Source organism: Micromys minutus, assembly GCF_963924665.1.
Source record: "Micromys minutus genome assembly, chromosome: 4".
NCBI classification, from domain to species: domain Eukaryota; kingdom Metazoa; phylum Chordata; class Mammalia; order Rodentia; family Muridae; genus Micromys; species Micromys minutus.
The window spans coordinates 38619021-38639612 of NC_137973.1; the positions used below are offsets into that span (position 1 = coordinate 38619021).

Here is a 20592-nt window from a genome sequence, read left to right on the forward strand (position 1 = left end):
AACAAGGTGGAAGGGAGAGGCAGACGCCCAAGGCTGTCCTGGCTGCCAAATATACACCATAGCACATGCTCATGCGAACACCACACACACACACACACACACACACACACACACGAGACGGGGGGTTAGAAACATCAAACCAGAAGCTAACAGCTAGTCATGGTAGTACATAACTTTAATCTCAGCACTCCAGAGGCAGAAGCAGGTGGACCAGCCTGGTCTACATAGTGAATTCCAGGATAGCCAGGGTTACATAATAGAGAGACCCTGTTTGAAAACAAAACAAAACTGAACATAGGGGCATCTGTTTACTCAGGAAATGGAGCAGGATGATCATACTGTGCTACATGGTAAGTTTAAAGCTGGCCTGGACTATGTGAGACCTCATCTTAAAAAAAAAAAAAAAGAAAGAAAGAAAGAAAGAGGGGGGAGGAATGAAGGAAGAAACAAACAAACCAACAACAAAACTAGTCAGAGCCCAGTATCTTTCAATTGAAAAGGGCTTTGGAACACATCACCTTAGGCAAACCACATAATATGGAATGAACTCCTTACATACAAAAAAGGAATCTGAGCGGCCTGGCTGAGTCCTTGGACATTATGTCTGTCAGGGTTGCAGACTGGGCAGAGAAGTTTTGAAGTGGGCCGAAGAGATGGCTCAGAGGCTAAGAGCAAGTAGTCCTCTTCAGGAGGCTCCAAGTTCAGCACCCAGCACCCACATCAGGTGGCCCTAGCTCCAAGAAACCCAACACCCTATTCTGGCCCATGTGAGCACCAGTATGCATACACATAAATAAAAGTCAACCTTTAAAGGAACTTGTCTTCTTCTACTTATAGAATTGAGAAGTGAGACGGTCTGGTTTCTTCTAAGAGTTCTGGTCTACACAGAGCCTTCTTAGCTAGTTCACTTCTAGCCTTCTGTCTGGCTACTATGTCTGATATTTTCTCCTTTCTTAGCATCCAGTCAAGTTAAATCCTGCTCTTTAAAGATATCATTTTACCTTAATCATGTCTTTCAAGGGCTATCTTGAAATAGGACTATAATCTGAGATCCTGGGAAATATCACATCAACATTTCTATTTGCTAATTCAGTCAATAAAGACTAAAAGAAAAAACAAAGGCTTCCCAAAGGCTCATATTTTCCCTTTAACATAGTAACTTGCACTTTGAGACCCTCACTGCAACTCCTGGTTCTACTGCTTGCTTGTTATGTGAATTTGTTTTTCCTGTTTCTTTGAGACAAGGTTTGTGAAGCCCAAGCTGGCTTCAAACTCAACAGGAACTGTGGCGTGCACCTCCCAAGTGCTTGGTTTGCTGGTGTGAGACACAAGCTTCATCATCCATAAAGTACAGAGAATACCTCTCTCCAATGGGTAGCTGTGTGGTAAAACACTAAGTGGAGGAGTGAATACAATGTATTTGCTATTGATTTTAACTTCCTCCCATCAGTAATTGTTGAGTAATTCTTCATGTTTGTCTTGACAAATAGACTGCAATCTGGGAACTAAATGGATGCTGAGAAAACATCTGAAATTTTCTGTTTTAAAGACTTGTTCATTTAGCCTGGAGAGATGGCTCAGCAGTTAAGAATACTTCCTCTTCCAGAGAATGCTAGTTCACACACACACACACACACACACACACACACACACACACACACCATACATATAAGGTAGATACAGATACCAGATCCCCTGAAACTGGATTTATAAGCTATCTTGAACTACCTAATGTGTAATGGGAATCAAACCCAGGTCCTCTACAAGAACAAAGTGCTCTCAACCTCTTCGTCATCTCTCCAGCTCCAAATCTGAGCTGTCAAGAAACACTGGCTGAAAACGCAGCAGAGGTGGCAAATTCAACAGCTCCCGCAGCCTTGTTTCAGGTGCCACAAGCCCCACGACACCCACATTGGCAATCTCTTTCCTTTGAAGACGAATCTATATATTTTCTTCTCCTTGAAGCCACCTTGTGATAAAATTTCCCTGGTAACAAACTATAGGTTTCCCATCCCAGGGAGCATCCGATAAAAACCACAGCAGGCCTGGGAAGCAACGCTGTACTCAGTGGATAAGGAGCCGGCACACAGGGGAGGATGCTGAGCTGCAAAGTCCTTTCAGTTGCTGCTTTTGGCCAGAGCTGGTTTTCAAGTTCCAAATATTTCATATCACTGGGTTAAAAGGAACCCTGAGATAGGAGTACAACCAAGCTACACACACACACACACACACACACACACACACACACACACATACACACATACAAACTGGTCAGAAAATGTTCATAAACTGGCAAGAGTACCTACCTCTTGAATATATAAAAAAAACTTACACTTGCGCTGTCTTTGTGTGTATGCGCACCTTCACGTGCAGGTGTTCATGTGTACAGAGGCCAGAAGATAACTTTGGATGCCACTCCCTGAGAGTGCTCCTTTCAACTCTTTACAACTCGGTCTCTCACTAACCTGGACCTCCCAAATGGGCTAGCCTGGCTGGCATCCGCCTGTCTCCATGTCCACAGAGCAGGACTGTAAAGCACACCACCAAGACTCAAACTCAGCACCACCCGCCCACCTTTGTGTGTGTGTGTGTGTGTGTGTGTGTTGAGATAGGGTGTCTAGCACACACTAGCCTCAAACTCAGCTATATAACCAAGGATGACCTTGAATTCCTGGTCCTCCGGCCTTTCTCAGGTACTGGGATTGTTGGCATGTACCAACACACCAAGCCTGTACTTTATCTTTTCTTTTTTTCAGCTTTCACTCATGGTCCATAGCGAGTAAGCATGCTATATGGACAGCTCAGTACTAGGTCACAAACCCTGAAATACCTTTTAGTGTAAACAATATTTTTATAACAACAGGATGTTGCTAGAAGGCCCTACCATATTCCACTCCAAAAAGAGAAAGGATTAAAACCATGACGCTGGATGTGGTTTTGCATTCTACAAGAGAACAAAATGATAGTTTTTTTCCATCAGACTTTTGTAAAAAGATTGTGATTCTTCTAGCTCATACTCCCACCCTAGGCACGACTAGCAGCTTCACCGAGTGCTTCCTTAGATTGCAGCCAAGTCACGGAGCTCAGAACTAGAAGGCGTCCTCGCAGACAGCCCCTGTATGAGTGAGAGCCTGGACCCAAGCCCTAGCTTCGCTGCCTCATAGTTTCTTATCATCAGGTATATGGCTTCACTGAAGCAGTCTCTTCAACTACACAATGCAGATTAAAGCTGTCTTCCTGAGCTATGCCCCAGACTGCTGGGAGACCCAAGTGAGTACTTCCCAGAGTATGGCAGATGCACACAATGAGACACCCCAGTCTTCAAAGAGCTGACACCCCAGAAGAGACCAAACCCCTGAGGAGGTAGAGCAGAGATACAGACATTCCTCAAATATCATGTTAACCAAACCAGACTAGAAAATACTGCTCTCAAATTCCCCCTTCAAAAAACACTTTCATGACTCTTAAAGCCACGTGTCTCTCAGCACCTAGCACCACAGGGGACCTCAGGAAGGACAAGCAGGAGAGCATACAGTGCCCCCACCCTAACCCTCAGCACAGCTCCATTCCAGGACACTGCCAGCATGGCTCAGAAGTTAGGACTTGGTGAAAGCTAGAGAAAAGCAAGCACCTCATCTTACCTACTTGAAAATTCCCCTCTAAAGGGCCCAACACACACTATCCATTCCTATACTTTAGGCAAGAGGAGACCCGAGAATCAATGTCTTCGCTTTATTGACATTACAGTAGACAGGACGAACACATGCTCTGTAAAACATACATTCTTATGTGAGAAAATATAAAGGATACCAGGAAACAGCCACAATGAACAACATGACTTGTATTTCTCTTTAGAGACGCCTTACACCAGGGCTGCTCAGCCCGATACCCTCTACTGGGCAAGAAAAGAGAGGGCAGCAGGGAGTCTAAGTCACTCAGGTTGAAGAGGCCATCTCCAGTAGCCAGGTAATATACTTCAAGGGCACTTGGCCACCTGAAGATCAGTCCTCTTTGGAAACAGTTACAGTTGCTACAAGATCACTTCACATCCAACACAGGTGCAGACAAGTCAAGCTGCTCTTCACAAAGGTACCAGGAACTGTGCAGCCTAGAGGGAGAGGATGTAAACCATAACTTACAGCACACTTACCTCAAGAGAGCTTGCCTGGGTTGGATTCCTAGGACATCATACAACCTCTCTCATGTCCCACCTTCTCACAAACCTCCAAGTGATTCTTGCATTTTCAGATGTCCCAAGTGTAGTTCCTAATACATCCTTACCTCAGAAACTTAGTACTTCTGTCAGTGAACCAGACAGATGTCCAAAAAGGAATTTAAAAAAATTCTAGACTAACTGCTATATATTTAACCTTGCTCCAAGCAAAAAGCTTAAGTAGGTGGGAGCACACCTCCAAACTGGACTGGGAAAGAGATCTTCTAACAGAAACAAACAGCTCAACTACTCATGGCCCCACTGTCTTTATAACCACCCATTAACCTGCAGCAAACAGCAGTTCAGCTGAGGCTGCAGCTCAGAGGTAGAACTTGCCTGGAATGGAGAAAGCTTTAGACTTAATTCCTAGTACTGCCAAAAGTGGGGAAAAGGCCCAAAGAATGAATATCTCACTTAAAGAGAACAACTATGGGTCCTGAATTGAGTGGGAGAACATGCACCCGGCATTCAGGAACCTGTACGTTCAATCCCAGCACTGGGGGAAACATCCAAGCTTTCCTGTAGTGTGTTGGTGAATATCCAATCATAAGAAAGGCCATCCACACACTTGGATAAAACAAAACTGAAAGCTGTAATACCAATCTCACTCTAGTTGGCTCCATAAGCAAGAATAAAAATTAATCAAGTGAGAAATATCTAGAGTCTCCACATTTGGGAGAGAGACAACAGATCAAGAGTTCAAGGTCAGTGGGTGCTTTAAAAAAAATCAAGAGTGAAGATTTATAATACATATACTTAATTTTTTTGTCAATGACATTTGTGTCAGAAGTATAGGGTTGGTTTTGTTTGTTTTTTCAGGAAAATGATGCTGTCATTTCATGTTTTTAGCTGTGAACATAGAGAAGATTCCTTTGTTAACTAAGCAGTCCTGTGGTTAGGAGGACAGGGACCACTTGGTCAAACATGTGCAACCAAGTTCTATAGGGTAAGAATCTGCTGTTGTTATTTTAGGAGCAGAGGCAGGCTTCTCATTTGTAAATGGGTTCCTAATCAGTTAAGCAAGCCAGGGATCTGAGAGAGCAGGTCAACATTTCACCAACACTCAGGAGATCAAACTGACACCCCAGCAGATGGACCACTGCTGGGTAAAGTATTTGTAGAGGACCAGGCCAGGGCCGGCTTCCTACCCTGACTGCCCTACGCTCTCTTGGGATGGCGCACTATAAATGAGCTGCTGTACACCTCCGTCTGAGCCTCCTGAGAGCAGCAGCTTCAGAACAAAAGGTGACTTTTCAATTCAGATGTGAGTTTTTGTTTACTGACACTGTTTAGAAGCAGAATATTTTTTTTCCTCCCCTGAGCATGGCTTAGGCTGTTAAGTCTTGTATTGGCAAAATAAATACAGCTCAAGTTAGAGCAAGCGGCAGCATCCTTGATCTAGCTAACAGCTCACAAAGGCAGCTCTTTACTGAAGTGGCACAATCCTCTTTGGTTCCTGGAGGGAGCTGGAGAGCAGCTTAGAGCAGCTAATAAACAGTCTCTTTCCATCAGTAAAAATCAGACACACAGCTAGCAAGGGCAGTGCCAAGAGAGCAGGCTCTTAATTCCTAGTCAGACCAGTAAAAAAACTGAATACAGCCTAGAAGGAAGAAAGCATATAGTCTAAACAGATAAGACTATAAATTTTCAATGTTCAAAGTGGAAATAAAGGAAACATGGCAGTTTAAATAAAAGAAAGTTTAAAAAGCAAACAGTGCTGCTGTCTGGAAAGAAAAATTTAGGTTTGAAAAAAAGCATGGGAAAAAATGTCAGAATTTCATCTGAACTTTCTGACCAAAAGTTAAGAACCTGTGAGTTTGGAACTCTAGATATATACAGTTACTTATAAATAGACACCTTTAAAAATTGAGAGCCATCTAGCAGTAAGCTGGTATTATACTCAGAGGACAGACTAAAAGCACATGACATTTCATTAGTGTAACATTCTGTGTTTACATAAATCTTTTTGCTATCAGAAATTCACAAAGCTGTTTGGCTTAAATAATACTTGTATAAAGGAAGGCCCACACTAGCTCTACAGAGTACAGGAACTTCAGTGTGATCTACTCCCAAGGGTACACTTCCTTTCTTAGTATGCTACATTCATGAAGGAGATTAAAAACAAAGTAAACACAAAAAGGAACAATCTTTGGTTTCCTTGTCATCCAAGTATTTTGCTGAAAGAAGACAGTTCCAAAATAAGTCATCTTCTATGTTCACAGGACAGTGACAACACTGCTGGGCTCTGGAAGAGCAAGATGTTTATGATAGAACGAGACTGTCACCTGGCACTTGTAAAGAGATGGCAAGTATGAGATGCATAGAACTTCAGGCATGAAGCAAGCAGTTAATTACACAAGACTGAGTCTATTAGCACAGTCACTAAGTACCCTGCCTCTACACATACACCTGGCAACAGTTTTAGAACTTTGAACAGTTTGCAGACCTCACTACACTAAGTTATGTAAAATCTGAGATTTTGAGAAGCTGCTACCCATACAGTAACCAGACAGACATTATATATAATTTGTGCATATCAAAAATATTTACACTATATCCAACACACAAGGTCAATGAGTAGAAAAATTATTTATAAATGCACATATATTTACAATGACATCCCCCAGTTATAGAGACAAAACCCACAAAATACACACACACACACACACACACACACACACACCCCACAAGAATACAAAAGCCTTTGATCTGGTACTACCAGTTGGTGAAACTTGGATTTCTAGCTGAAGACCTTGAATATCAAAGCCTCAGCCGCTCTGTTCAACACCACTGGGAAATCCTTGATATACTTATGAAAGCTCGGAAGATCTCTCGGCTCCTTGCTTGGAAGGCAAAGTAGAAATCAAAGTAGAGACGTCTTCTCGGAACCATTCTGAGGACTGGAACAATCCAGTAGGCTAAGCAGCAATGACTCTTCATGACAGGCAGTGCACTCCTGGGCACACCTCTGTGGGGACCAGGAAGGACACCTGCCCATATTGTCTTCTGCCAGGGCTGTGTACTTTCAACATGGTACACTTTTCTGTGGCACACTTCTGTCAGCCACTACTTCTCTTTGCCAGGTGTGAGCCCAAACAAGCATCAGGGCTACTCTGATGTGGTCAGATGTTACTTGAAGCAAAGGGAAATGAAAATGCTGACTTTTCTTCTCAATTCTGAGGTAGTAAACTTACTAACTTGAGTCTTTGCTCAGACTTCCTCCTGGATGGGCTTCATGTGCCCTCAGTACCGTCTCGAATGTTCCGAGTCCTACTAAAATCAAAAGCATGGTCCTGTAACCTGTGGCAAGACACAGGTGAAGAGCAGTTTGGCTCCCTCTCTGCCAGCTGTGGTGATTCAAGGACAGGCTGCTGGGGGAAGGGAAGTAGGCCCAGTTCTCTGTTCACATTCCACAGAGGCCGCTGAAATATTTCTGAGAATGAGAGTAAGACAAGAAATATCATCAGTGATGGCTAGAATTTCAAAATTAATTTCCTAAAGCCTGATGTGCTTTCCCCCAAATGTTCTGCCTGCATCTACGTCTATACACTGCATGTGTGTTTGTTTGGAGGCTGAAGAGGCCAAAAAAGGGCATTGGATCTTCTGGAACTGGACTTACAAATGGTTGTGAGCTGCCATGTGGCTTGTAGGAATGAAACCCAGGTTCTCTGTAAAAGCAACAAATGCCCTTTACCCCTCAGCCATCTATCCAGCCCCTGGTATCCATCTAATCCAATCTTCAAAAGAAATTCAGATACCAGCATCCTTGATAAAGACATGAAGATCACAATGCCAACGTTAAAAACAAAATAAAAACTGGAACCACAAACTACCAGACCTTTATGGTCAACAAGCCTAATAAGCTAATTTCCGAAGTCATGCTGTTCTTTTTCACCTGTCATTTTAACACCTTTTCTCTGCAAAGAACTGTGCTGACTAGTTTTATGTCAACTTGACACAGGATGAAGTTGTCAGAAAGGACCTCAATTAAGAAAATGCCTTAATGAGATTGGGCATTTCACTGGCTGCAGCACCAGGAGAGCAGGCCGAGAGCACAGGAAACTGGCCCTACTGAGAGGTGGTATGGCTGTGATGCCCCCCACCACCTTGCCCCTCACCAACTGTAGTATTTGGGAGAGATGGCCCTGGGGACATGTGGAGTTGGTACTCCACCTTGCCTGAATAGCACAGCAGAGCTGGCCCTAGTGGCCCCCTCACTCCTTGTCAACTGCAGTAGTTGGAAGAGCTGTACCCAAGTGCATGAGTGTGGAAAAGCTGGCCCTGTCTCCTCACTGGCAATAGCAATCAGGAAAGTGGCCCCTGTACCTCACCTGAGCAACACAGTAGAGCTGGTCCTGATGGCAAAGGCACAGGTGAGGCTGCAAATGTGAAAAAGTGGGAGGGCTGACCGGTCCCTCACCAGCTGCAGCACTTTGGAAGCATGGGCCCCATGTTTTGACTAGGCAGCATGGTGGAGCTGGCCCCTAAGGGCATGAAAACAGGAGAGCATAGCCTGCCTCCTGCCAATGGCAGCACTGGGTGGCCTAGCTGGAGCAGTGCCCAGACAGCTTGCCCTAGTGGTGTGGGTGTGGGAGAGCTGGCAGGCTCACGAACTCAGCTACCACCTAGACTCAGATCCAGGGCTTTGAGCTGGCCTACCCCAAAATCTACTCCAACTATAAATCGCTGAAGCATGTGAAAAGGCCAGTTCTGCAGATCCAAAGCTGCAGGATCTTCATGATACAGGGTAATAACCAGGAAAAATCCAGTGAGGATCAAATATTGATGGTGTCACAGAAGACAAGATCCCAAACCAAACCACTGACTCACTGCAATGAACATTCCCAAGTGAAGATGTGAGACACACTGTGACAAACTTATAGCTTCCACACTGAGATGTCTTCTCTGCTTTGTTTGGGGATGGGGAAATGAGCAGGACTGGGATGCAGGATGTGAAACTTTCAAAGAACCAACAAAAAGTTGTGGTTTTTGTTTGTTTGTTTGTTTGTTTGTTTGTTTTTTAAAAGACTGGGCTATAAGCAAGTCTGTATGGCATTTTCTTAAGTAGTAATTGATGGGGGGGCAGAGCGTTGTGGGTGGGGCCATCTCTGGACAGATGGTCCTGGGTTCTATAAAAAAGCAGGATGAGCAAGCCATGAGGAGCAAGCCAGTAAGCAGCATCCTCTATGGCCTCCACAGAAGCTCCTGGCTTCTGGTTCCTAGCCTGCCTGAGTTCCTGCCCTCACTGCTTTTGCTGGTAAGCTGTTGTGTGAAACTATAAACAGAGTAAACCCTTTCCTTCGCAAGTTGCTTTGGTCATGGTGTTTATCATAGCAATAGAAACCATGACTAAGACAAAAACAAGAGCACAAATTTTAGACTCATGGAAAAAGAACCTAAAAAGACAATGCAATGACAGGTTCACAGCACATAAATAATATTCATTGTTTCTTTCAGTGGAGCTGTTACTTCTTTAAATACATTTTAAAATTTTTTATTTTATGTGTGTGGGTGTTTGCCAGTGTGTCTATGCACCACAGGTGCTGGGTGCTTGGAGGGGGCAGAAGAGGGTATGAGATCTCCTGGAACTGTAGTTACAGTTGTGAACCATCTTATGGGTGCTAGGAACTGAACCTGGGTTCAGGGGTAGTCAAAGCACTGAGAAGATAGAGGCAGAAGAACACACACACATAGAAGCTATATTATATTTTAGGAAAAACAAGTCTAACAATCTAGAAACAAAATCCCACAAATGAAACAAAATGCACCTAGAATATAAGCTAGGTCATGACTTCTCAGGAGTTAATATGCATGTGGGGGCCGAGGACATGGCTCAGTAGATAGGAGGGCTTGTTGTGAAAGCAAGAAGACCTGAGTTCTAATTCCCAGCATGAATAAAAATCCAGGCATGGTCATGAATGACTGTAACTCCATCACTGAGGAGCAGTGACAAGAGGATCCCAGAAGCTTGCTAGCCAGTCAGCCCAGCCTAGCTGAAACAGCAACCTTATTGTTTATGAAATGACTCTGTCTCAACAAACAGAAAATGACTCAGGACTTTCTCCTTTAGTCTCCCCATACATGTGCCTGCATGCACATGAATGCTCCTGCAAGCGCATGCACCTATATATAACTCACATATAAAAGAAACACAAAATGTAATATAAGCCATGAGCCACATGCCCATAATCCCAGCATTTGCCTGTTATTCCAGTACTTGGAAGGCTAAGGCAGGTGTTACTGTTAAATTTGAGTATGACACTGTTGCAAAAATACCCCAAAGCGTACAAATAGTCCTTGGACCTTAATATTTGAATTTAGACTCACTAGGTCTAGGGTGGGAACACAACTGCATGTCTAACAAGTTCTAAGGTCATGCTAGTAAACTCTAGCATACACTGAGTAGAACTAATTAGAGTACCCTAGGCACAAAATAGACAATGCCCCGAGGCACTCTCATTTAAGTGACAATGACTCCTTAAAACCAGGCTCAAAAAACGAAGCCATCCCACAAGTTAGAAGATGTAGTGTACCTCAGTTCTTCATGACCCTGATTGTAAACCTGAGACTACTCAGTGACAGCGCTCTTTTCAAACCCATTCCTCTAGAAAAATCTTTAGAACTGGTCTCTTACAGAGCACATCTTCAGTTTCATGTTAGATCATTTACTGCTGCCAGAATTGTCCTTGGAAACAACCTGTTCATTCCCCAATGGTTTTGTTCTGAGGAAGGACAGCTTGAGAATAATTCCCACCATGGTCCAGAAAGAGCTTTGTTTTATGACATGGGGATGTGATGCTGAGAGTGTTTGCTTGACAGAAGAGTAACCAAACAAAACAGTTTGGGTTTCTCAAGCTCCATTTTTAGCACTTCAAATCTCTATTATTTAAATGAAAGATGGGAAAATGTAAATAAAGACCTCTAGCTGACGCTAGTGAATGGCAATTATTCTAGTATACTAATTTGTCTGATACAGGAGCAGGTGACTGATACAACAGAAGGGCAGATCTGGTCAAAGTGAAACCAAAAGCTTCAAACAGAACAAAAGCACCCATTACCACTGCTCCTCTGTGAGAAGGGAGGGTTCTCATTCATCCTCTCATGGTTGGTGGGAAAGGCAGACAGCTCTCTCTCTGTTGATGGTATCACACTCTCCAGATTAGCAGCATCTTGGGGAGGATGTGACAAGAATGTCTCCTTGGGCATCTGGACCATGAGGCTGGAGAGTGCCTGATCTAAAACCTCCTCCTCAGCAATGTAGGTGTAGGGACAGTACTCTCTGGTCCTCGAATAGATGTTCGCATTGTCATAACAATCTGAACAGATCACCCTGGTGCCAGTGCCACCTAGTAACAACATGGAAAGAACCCAGATGTTTTTTGATAAGGAAGAGTTTTGGAACAATCAACTTTCTTCAACAGTTCTAACATTTACTGCACACTTACTTTACAAACCAGGTGAAATTCCAAGGTCTTTACATGAATTACCTCATTTACCCCTCACAATATCCCTATGAAGTAGATATAATTTTCATCTCCACTTTACAGATAAAGTTATGACAGGAAGAAGAGCTGAAACGTAAATCTAGACACTCTGGCTTGAATTCTAATGTTAAATCTCTGTCTAGGCTGGAGAGATTAAATTCCAATCAAGGAATCCAAGACAGGCCTGGACCTCTGAGATTTGTGTGTGGCTCAAGCAAACTAAAGTAAAATGGGCACTGCTGTGATATGAGCCCATGGTACTTTTGAGTCTAGAAGGTAAGCAACAGCAGCTGCCAAGCTATCCCCTAGTCAGATCCACTCTCCTGTGCCTGTCACTTTCTACAGAAGTGATGTAAAGAGAGAAGGACGTCCTAGTCACTTTATCAGGGACATTTTATAACCTTCTGAAGTTCTCCATGAGAGGCTCAAAGTCATTTTGCCCTTTAAACTTGACTAAGTATCTATCTGTCAGCAGGAGAACCAAATGCACTGGATGTTATCTGAAGGAGGCTCTCTACAGGAATGAGACACTGAGGTGAGTTTCTAGAACATCTCTTCTGGTCAGGAGAGAGATCCAGAAGCCTCAGTTGTGTCCTTCATCCCAGTTTAAGGGTAACGTGTTTCTTTCTGTGAGATGGCCTGCTTCGGTTAAGACTTTATAGTTAATTTTCATTCCATTTTGCACAAAGTTAAATGTACTGAGTGTTTTAACCTAAATATTGCTTCAGGCTAATGGAGAAACTATACACTGAACAATAAACCTAAGAAAACAGGCTGAAATTGTAACTATAAACAGCAAAGTGCCTACCGTCAGTGCCTTTGTGTATGTATCCGTTGGCAGGGGGCATAAGTTGCTGATGACTGCCTGCCTCAGAGTTGCTGTAGCCTTCCTGTGGTTCAGACAATGTTCCTTGGGAAGACAAATAGCTGGGAATGTCTGCAGGCAAATTAAGCTCCTCTGTAAAGAGACATCTGTAACTCTCAAACTCAGGCAGTTGAAGTCAATACACAGAAGACAATTTTATACTGTGTCCCAGTTTGACAATGGCCTGAAAACTGGTGTGGACTTGGGATCCCAACAGCTCTTCATACTTCCCTTAGCATATTATTTTTCTAATTAAAGTTCTTCTCAAAGTTTCATTTTAGAAGTATTACTTACTCTACAGATACAACACAGTGGTAAAGTACTTGCCTAGCATGTATAGGCTGTAAGTTCAGTCCCCAGAATCAATGGCAAAGGGCTGAAGGTGAGGGAATTATCAAAAGAAAAAGAAAAAAAAAAAAACCTTAAGATTAAAATCCTATCTACAGCTACATTTTCACAATCTCTCTACATGGACTCCTTCTCCTACAGATCCCAGGATGAGTGGGGCAAAAGACTAACTTACTCATAAGGGTTTGACTCTACAGAAAAACTATGGTGGAAATGAACTTAGACTCTAAAGAAAGAAGGTGCAAAAAACCAAAAATACAACCCAGTACAACCCAGCTAGGCATGGTTGACTGATCCTGTAATCCTAGCACAAAGAGGGAGAAGTTAATGAGTTCCATGCTTTCCAGCACTATATATACACTGAGATCCTCTGAGGAACAAGCTGGGCATAATGGCGCACACCTTCAATCCCAGAACTTTAGAGCCAGAGGCAGGTAGCTCTCTGACTTTAAGGCCAGCTTCATCTACAGAACAATGTACCAAGGGTACATAAAGAAACTCTTGTCTCAAATAAACAAAGGACAACAACAAAAGAACAAAACCAAGAAAATATACCTGCAGTATAATTCTAAGAGGTAATTTAGGAGGGAAGTATATAAAGTATATACAAATTCTTAAAACTATTTCCCCAAATTGGTTCTATTACCTGAAAAAAGCTGAATATTTTGTCAGAAAAACTTCCTAGCATCTCTTATCAAGTAACCAATCACAGTGGTCCAGCTTTTATTATGTTCTACTAAATCCTACATTCCTAAGAACATGCCATGTGTCATCTGGGTACCACTTACCTGTGTTTGTGATACTGTAGTCTTCATTCTTCCTTCTCATGTGGTAAATAACAATGACCCAGATCAAAGAAGTGCCCACAACACAACAGACCACAACAATGATGACGATGCCAACAGTGGTCCAACCATCATCCTCATGACCAATGCTATTCTGAGAAGAGTCACAATTGGGGGATGAAATGACATTTAAGTAAATATGTCCCCGTTCTGTCCCAAGAGTATTAGACATAAGGCAGGTATATTTTCCAGCATCTTCTAACCCAGCATCTACAATGATGAGAAGCTGATTGGCTGCAGCAAAGAAGTGGCGTTCTGTTACTAGGAGTGGCCCATCATCCTTGGTCCAATTGAGGCGAGGGGCAGGACTCCCTCCAGCGATGCACTGCAGTACTGCCGTCTCACCTCGTGTGACAGTCTTGTCCTCCAGAGGCCTAATAAACGAGGGTGTCTCTAAGGGGAGAAGGGTAAAAATACTAAATTAGGAAATGTATACCCCAAATCCTATAAGAATGGGACTACAAAGGTATGATGAAATGTACAGTTTAATTAAGATTAACAATTAATGTTCAGATACACAAAAGCCTCAAAAGGAAAAAACTTGTAAATGTGAACTGGCTGTGGTGTTCAGGGCTGTAATTTCATCTACTCTACTCAGGAGGCCAAAGCAGAAGATCACAAGTTTACAGCCATCCAGGCACCTTAGCAAGTAAGTAGAGTAGGGAAGAGAAGAAAGTAGAGCAGGGTAGGACACTTGCTCGAACAACACTGCTACGCACAAGCCCGTCAGTGAGTGCCGGGGGTTTCTGCTGTTTCCGAGACAGGTTCTCAGCTACAGACCCCAAGCTGAACTAGAACTCTTGATCCTTCTGCCTCAGCCTCCGAGTTAAGAAATTTATTTTAAAGGTTTTTAACAGCCAGGTCAGAGTGACTCACCTGTAAAACCTGAGTTCTCCAGGCCAATCTGAATTATAGAGCAAGAGAGACTCTATCTTTAAAAAAGAGACAGAAAGGGGGGAGAGGAGGAAGAGGAGAATAAGAAAAGGAGGAGGAGATGACCCCATCTAAGAAAAGAGACCTAGGCAGCATAACTTGCCTGGGCTTGAGTTACATAAAGAATAACAAGGCACACAGCTATAATCCCAGAACATGGAAGATAGAGGAAGATGGAGGCAGCTTCAAGTCCAGCCTCAAACACCAAAGATGAGTAAAAGAGGGAAAACTTCCAGGAAAATTCTTTTCTCTTCTCATTTCTAGACACAGATTCTTGCTGTGTAGCCCCAGCTGACCCAGAACTCACTAAAGCTGGCCACTCGCAAACTTAATGTAATCCTCATGTGTGTGTGCCTGCCTCCCTGTACTGGGATTACAGGATACGTCATAATGCCCAGCATGGGAGAAGGCATTTTTATAGAATATTAAGATTATGTGAAACATACTGAAAAGACAGAAAATCTAACCAGAAGACGAATCATTTTTGATACTAAATTTTTTTTAATTAAAGAAAATATAAAGTTTCTTAAGTTTTGTATGTAGCTGTATCGAATGGTTAGAATCCTTCTAGGAAAATCAGAACTCTCAATGAAAATGTTACAGAGGGAACATAAAAGAGTAAGGGGATCTGAAGCTGTGATAAAGATTTATGCCCTGGGAGTGTTCCAACATGTATGTCATTTGACCCACTCAGACCTTCAGCTGACACACCCGAGTCAAGTAGGAAGTAAGAACAACATAAGCCTGATGGTGTGGCACACGCTCTTAGACCCAGCACCCGGAAGCAGACTCAGTGGATCTCTGAGCTCAGGGCCAGCCTGGTCTACAGAGGGAGTTCCAGGACGGTCAGGGCTATGCAGAGAAACCCTGACTTGGTAGGAAATAAAACACAACCAAACCCTCCAAATTGTTTTTCTTGCCTTTCTAAGCCATGCATAGCTCTTAAAGGCTCCAGTAAAGCAGCAGTCCTAACAAAGTAAGCGTACCTAACACTGTGAGAGAGGCATTTGCTGAGAGGCCTCCTGCTGTATTCTGTGCCATGCAGCTATAGATTCCCATATCTTCTATCTTCACATTGGCGATGAAGAAGACATCATCCTCAGGCATGACATGCATGCGTCTTTCTCGGGCTGCAGGAAAATCAGTGCCACCGTCCTTCTGCCAGGAAATCTGAGGTGTAGGGTGCCCCTCTGCAGCACACTCTAATCTCGCCATGGCACCAGTGCGAATAGTTAGGTCCATCGGAGTTTTCAAAAAAGACGGCATCTCTGTTCCAAAAATAGTAGAGAAAGTAGGCAAAAGGAAAATACACATGCACACAAATCTAGCAGGCAGAATTCTGATGTAAAATGTTCCATTTCATTGAGACTTCTCTGGACTGACAATGAAAACAGCATTTACAACTATCTTTCCCACCAGCCCTTCAGTGTATACAGCACGGTAACAGAATACTTCTAGAATACATGCCAGGCCCATTTCACCATGCTGATGAGAAGGAAATCAGAAAGCCAAAACTGTTTTGTATTCCAGTTTAGAATTTGATGTTTAATATTACTCTTTCACTTAGAACAGTCATACTTCCCAATCTAACATAAACAGCTGTCAACAGAACCCTGTTTTGTTTTTTAATTATGCTTTTAAAAAATCTCATTTAAGAAACATCAGAGTGGGTTGTAGAGCTGAAGGTATTGCTCTTGCAGGACTCAGGTTAATTTCCAGCACCGACATGGCAGCTTACAACTGTCTGTTACTTCAGTCTTAGGAGATCCAATGCCCTCTTTAGGCCTTTGTGGGTACCAGGCATGCATGTGGTGCAGACATACATGAAGGCAAACAACTCATACACATAAACAATACGATAAAATCTAAAAGAAAAGCTAGAAATGTCGAAAAAAGAAACACAGGCACAGGGCACACGTACATCATTTAGTTGAAGTACAGGAGTTGCTCAGTCTCACAGATAATAGCACAAGCTGCTCTAGAAAGGTTTTTACAGCTACTAGGAGAGCTTTATTTTCAAAGTCATTTTGGCTAGGTCAACAGAGCTATAGAGCCACTAGACCCAGAGATGTCCTAAGCAGCACTCTTAAGAATTAGAGGACACAGTGCAATATTAGAGAAAGGAAATTATAGTTTCCAGAGAATTGTGGTTTTAGAAAGAAACTGAAACCATAAAAGAATGCCTTTTGGCAAACAGAAATGGAAGTAAAGTATCTTCTAGGGCAAAGAAGAATGTAGGCTAGTGGGCAGGTGGGTAAACTACAAATGCACCCCTTTCATGTGCCAGTCAAGAGAAAGTAACACTAAGGGCTCCCTCCAAATGTTGGGTATGACCCAATTTTCTTGTCAACTTAGATGTAAATTGATTTATAACTGAGGATTTTAATTTAGATGTAAAAACATACTTTAAAGTACTTTTTCCCAACAGCATAGCCAGACAGACATGGCGATTATTCTAGAAATACATAAATTTTTTAAAAATGCATTTTAAAAGTCCATTAGCACAATTCCTTACCATTTACAGTCAATTTGGCTTTCTGAGAATAATTAGAACCAAAGTGATTAGTAACAATGCACTGATATTTCCCTTCATCAGTGAAGTTCACACTACAGAGGCGCAAGACACTAGTATATTCCAGAGCTTCTCCATCCTGCTGCCGATAACGAACAAAATTCTCAATATCCACGTCATACAGGATCTCACTGTCCTTGCGCCATGTGGTGGACATGGGTGAGTCACTGCTGCTCACTGCAGTGCACGTCAGTGTCACATTAACACCTCTCAATGCAACTGTGTTTTCAGGGTGTGTCCTTATCTGAGGCTTCAGAAAATCATCTAAGGGAATAAATGCAACAGTGGCCACGTCAGTTACATATTTTACCTCAAATCCAATTCTAAAACAAAGACTGTAATACTGTAAGTTTGCCTTCTTTTTGGATTTATTGATTCATTTAATGTATATGAGTACATTATAGCAGTGTACACCAGAGGAGGGCATCAGATCCCATTACAGATGGCTGTGAGCCACCATGTGGTTACTGGGAATTGAACTCAGTCAGTGCTCTCTTAACCACTGAGCCATCTCTCCAGCCCTGACACTGTATGTATCAGTCACAAGAGCTATGTTAAGATTAAAGGAGACTGTAGAGCTGAGGAAAATGAACTCCAGAAGTCAAATAGCTTGTCAAAGGTGCCAGGCAGTGACAGAAGATTGGCTAGAACTCAGGTTCTGGACCTCGGCACCTAGTGCTCTTCCACCATCCTCCGGACTCTTCTATGCTTACTATACATTACCAGTGGATGAGGGTAAGGATGGAGAGAAACCTTATAAAACAATTTCCAGGTAAGTCCTAATGCTATCACTCCATATACATGACATTTATGTCCTATAATGCTATACATACAAAATGTTTATAATAACTATTATCCTTTCTATATAATACAGAAAATGGGAATATAAACATTTTTCATGGAGAAGACTAATACATACATGACTTGAAAATACTTTGTACATATCTTCCACACTAAAATAGTGAAGAATATGAACAGGATACACACACAAGCTAAACTGGTTTAAGACTGCCTAGTACACTATGGGTTCATGACTAAAATCACTATGGGTTGAGAGTGACTGCTATAGAAATTCTAGACCAGTATCTTCATTTAGTAACATTACTTTGTGCCTTACAAGGTAATTGGAGGAATGGAGAGACGGCTCAGCTGTTAAGAGCAATGACTGCTCTTCCAGAGGTCCTTAGTTCAATTCCCAGCAACCACATGGTGGCTCACAACCATCTTTAATGGGATCCGATGCCCTCTTCTGGTGTGTCTGAAGACAGCTACAGTGTACTCACATACATAAAATAAGTAATTTTTTTTTTTAAAAAGGGTAATTGGAATTGTATAAAAATATAGTATGAGCCAGAGTGGTAGCACACATCATTAATCTCAGTATTTGGGAAGCAGAGGCAGGCAGATCTCGGAGTTAAAGGACAACCTGGTCTGGTCTGCATAGTGAATTTTAAGCCAGCCAAGGCTATATAGGGAGACCCTTTCTCAAAAACAAACAAACAAAGCATAGTATGCTTTACATAAAACTAAGTAAAAGTCAAAGGGGAATGTGTGACAATGGAAACAGAATTTAATCCATTGTAAAGAAGATTTAGGTATAAAAGAAAATCTTCCAAGTTGAGAAAGAAAATTATAGATTTATTTTTGAAAATACTTTCAAAATAAAAATGTTGGGCTGGAGATATGAAGAGAAATCCTGTTTCAAAAACAAAAAACAAAACAAAACAACAAAAAAACCCCAAGATAACAACAACAAAGTATTTAGGACATATGACTATCTCCATTGTCTCCAAGATATGCTACCACATGGAAGGTTTCTCTGTATAGCCTTGGCTGTCCTATAATTTACTTTGTAGACCAATCTGGCCTCAAACTCAGAGGTCCACCTGCCTTTGCCTCCTGAGTGCTGAGATTAAAGGCATGTGCCACCACTGACTGGCCACTTTAAGTCTTAAGAAATTTTAGTCTTTAGAAACTTAAGTCTAAAGAAATTGTAAAAAGGGATTCAAGAGCAGTTAAGAGCACTGGCTGTTCCTGCAAAGGACCCAGTTCCAGTTCCCAGAACACCAGAACTATCAAACTTTTTCAACTCCAGTTTCAGAGGATCTGATATCCTCTTCTGGCCTCCTTGGACACTGCAAAAACACAGTGCATAGACATGCATGCAGGGAAAACACCTATACACATAAAATAAAAATAGATTAATCTAAAGAAAGAAATTGAGAGGGGTGAAGGGAGGGAGGGAGGGAGGGAGGGAGGGAGGGAGGGAGGGAGGGAGGGAGGGAAGGAAGGAAGGAAGGAAGGAAGGAATTCCATCAAGGCCAATGAAATGGCTCAGTGGGTACTAGACTTTGTCTTAAAGCCTAATGACATGAGTGTGCTCTCTGGAACCCCCATGATGGAAAAAGAGAACTGATCATCCCAAGTTGTCGGGCATATTTTTCCATGAGACTGCATACAAAAAAAAATGAAATTGGTCATTATAAACACATACTATTTATACACTTATGATTATAGCATAAACTAATATAATTTCTAGATTTTTCTTGGTAGTTTTCAGAATCTACTAAGTCTTCACATTAAAAAAAATGCTACTATGTATGCTAAAGTTATAATTCCTCTCAAATGAAAGCCTACATTCACATTGCCACTCAAAGACACTGAGAAGGTCCTTGTGCTAAGGCAAACAAACAAAACAAAAACAGTGAGAAGAACACCATCACAGAACACAGAATGTGGCCTGTATTAAGTAAGCACTGAGGCAGGGCTTGGAGAACAGCACAAGGCCTCACAACACGTTAGTCAGGTCACGAGAGTGCTTCTGTCAATGGTGATGGTGATGGTGTTTTGTCCTCTCTATTTTGTTGTTACAATAGTTAAGAGAAACTTTAAAATTTAAAACAGAAATACAAACCGCAGACAAAATCTTTCAAGTCCACATTCAAGATGCTTTGCCCTGCTAACCATTCAGGATGTGCACAGCTTACATTCACAGAGTGATGGAAGTTGTTATCCACCAGCCACTGAAGTAACCACTTCAGATGACAATCGCAGAGCAAACTGCTTGTGTTCAGAACACTACAGAAGGAAAACAAGGAAAAGAACCTTTCATTTTAGCTTCTGCAGTAAAATCCTGCTACACATATATAAATTTAACTATCAAAAATATTCACCTAATTATAATAAAACAAACAGACCATTAGCCTTAGTAAAGTCAGCACTATAAAAAAAAATCAGAAAGACTGAAAGAGAATTGTTTTAAATTAAAGACAGTAAAAGCCACTGCAATTGAAGGACTGTATGCATACACATTTATTTGTTGTGGGAGAACT

General features: G+C 42.1%; 1 protein-coding gene across 2 annotated transcripts in view; it reads right to left on the minus strand.

The window, feature by feature from the left end:
* Positions 1 to 6718: 6718 nt before the first annotated feature.
* Positions 6719 to 20592, minus strand: part of LRIG2 (leucine rich repeats and immunoglobulin like domains 2) — a 50765-nt gene continuing 36891 nt past the window's right edge. Inside the window, exons 12-18 of one of the 2 annotated variants that reach the window (XM_080915762.1) lie at positions 20175 to 20338; positions 17204 to 17524; positions 15675 to 15956; positions 13699 to 14148; positions 12506 to 12634; positions 11272 to 11559; positions 6719 to 7646 (exon numbers count right to left, since the gene is read on the minus strand). In XM_080915762.1, coding sequence (XP_080771888.1) covers positions 7447 to 7646; positions 11272 to 11559; positions 12506 to 12634; positions 13699 to 14148; positions 15675 to 15956; positions 17204 to 17524; positions 20175 to 20338 — 1834 coding nt within the window. In that variant the 3' untranslated portion in view covers positions 6719 to 7446. Of the gene's footprint in view, positions 7647 to 11271; positions 11560 to 12505; positions 12656 to 13698; positions 14149 to 15674; positions 15957 to 17203; positions 17525 to 20174; positions 20339 to 20592 lie in introns of both variants that reach the window. The other variant, XM_080915761.1, reaches the window with a different exon arrangement.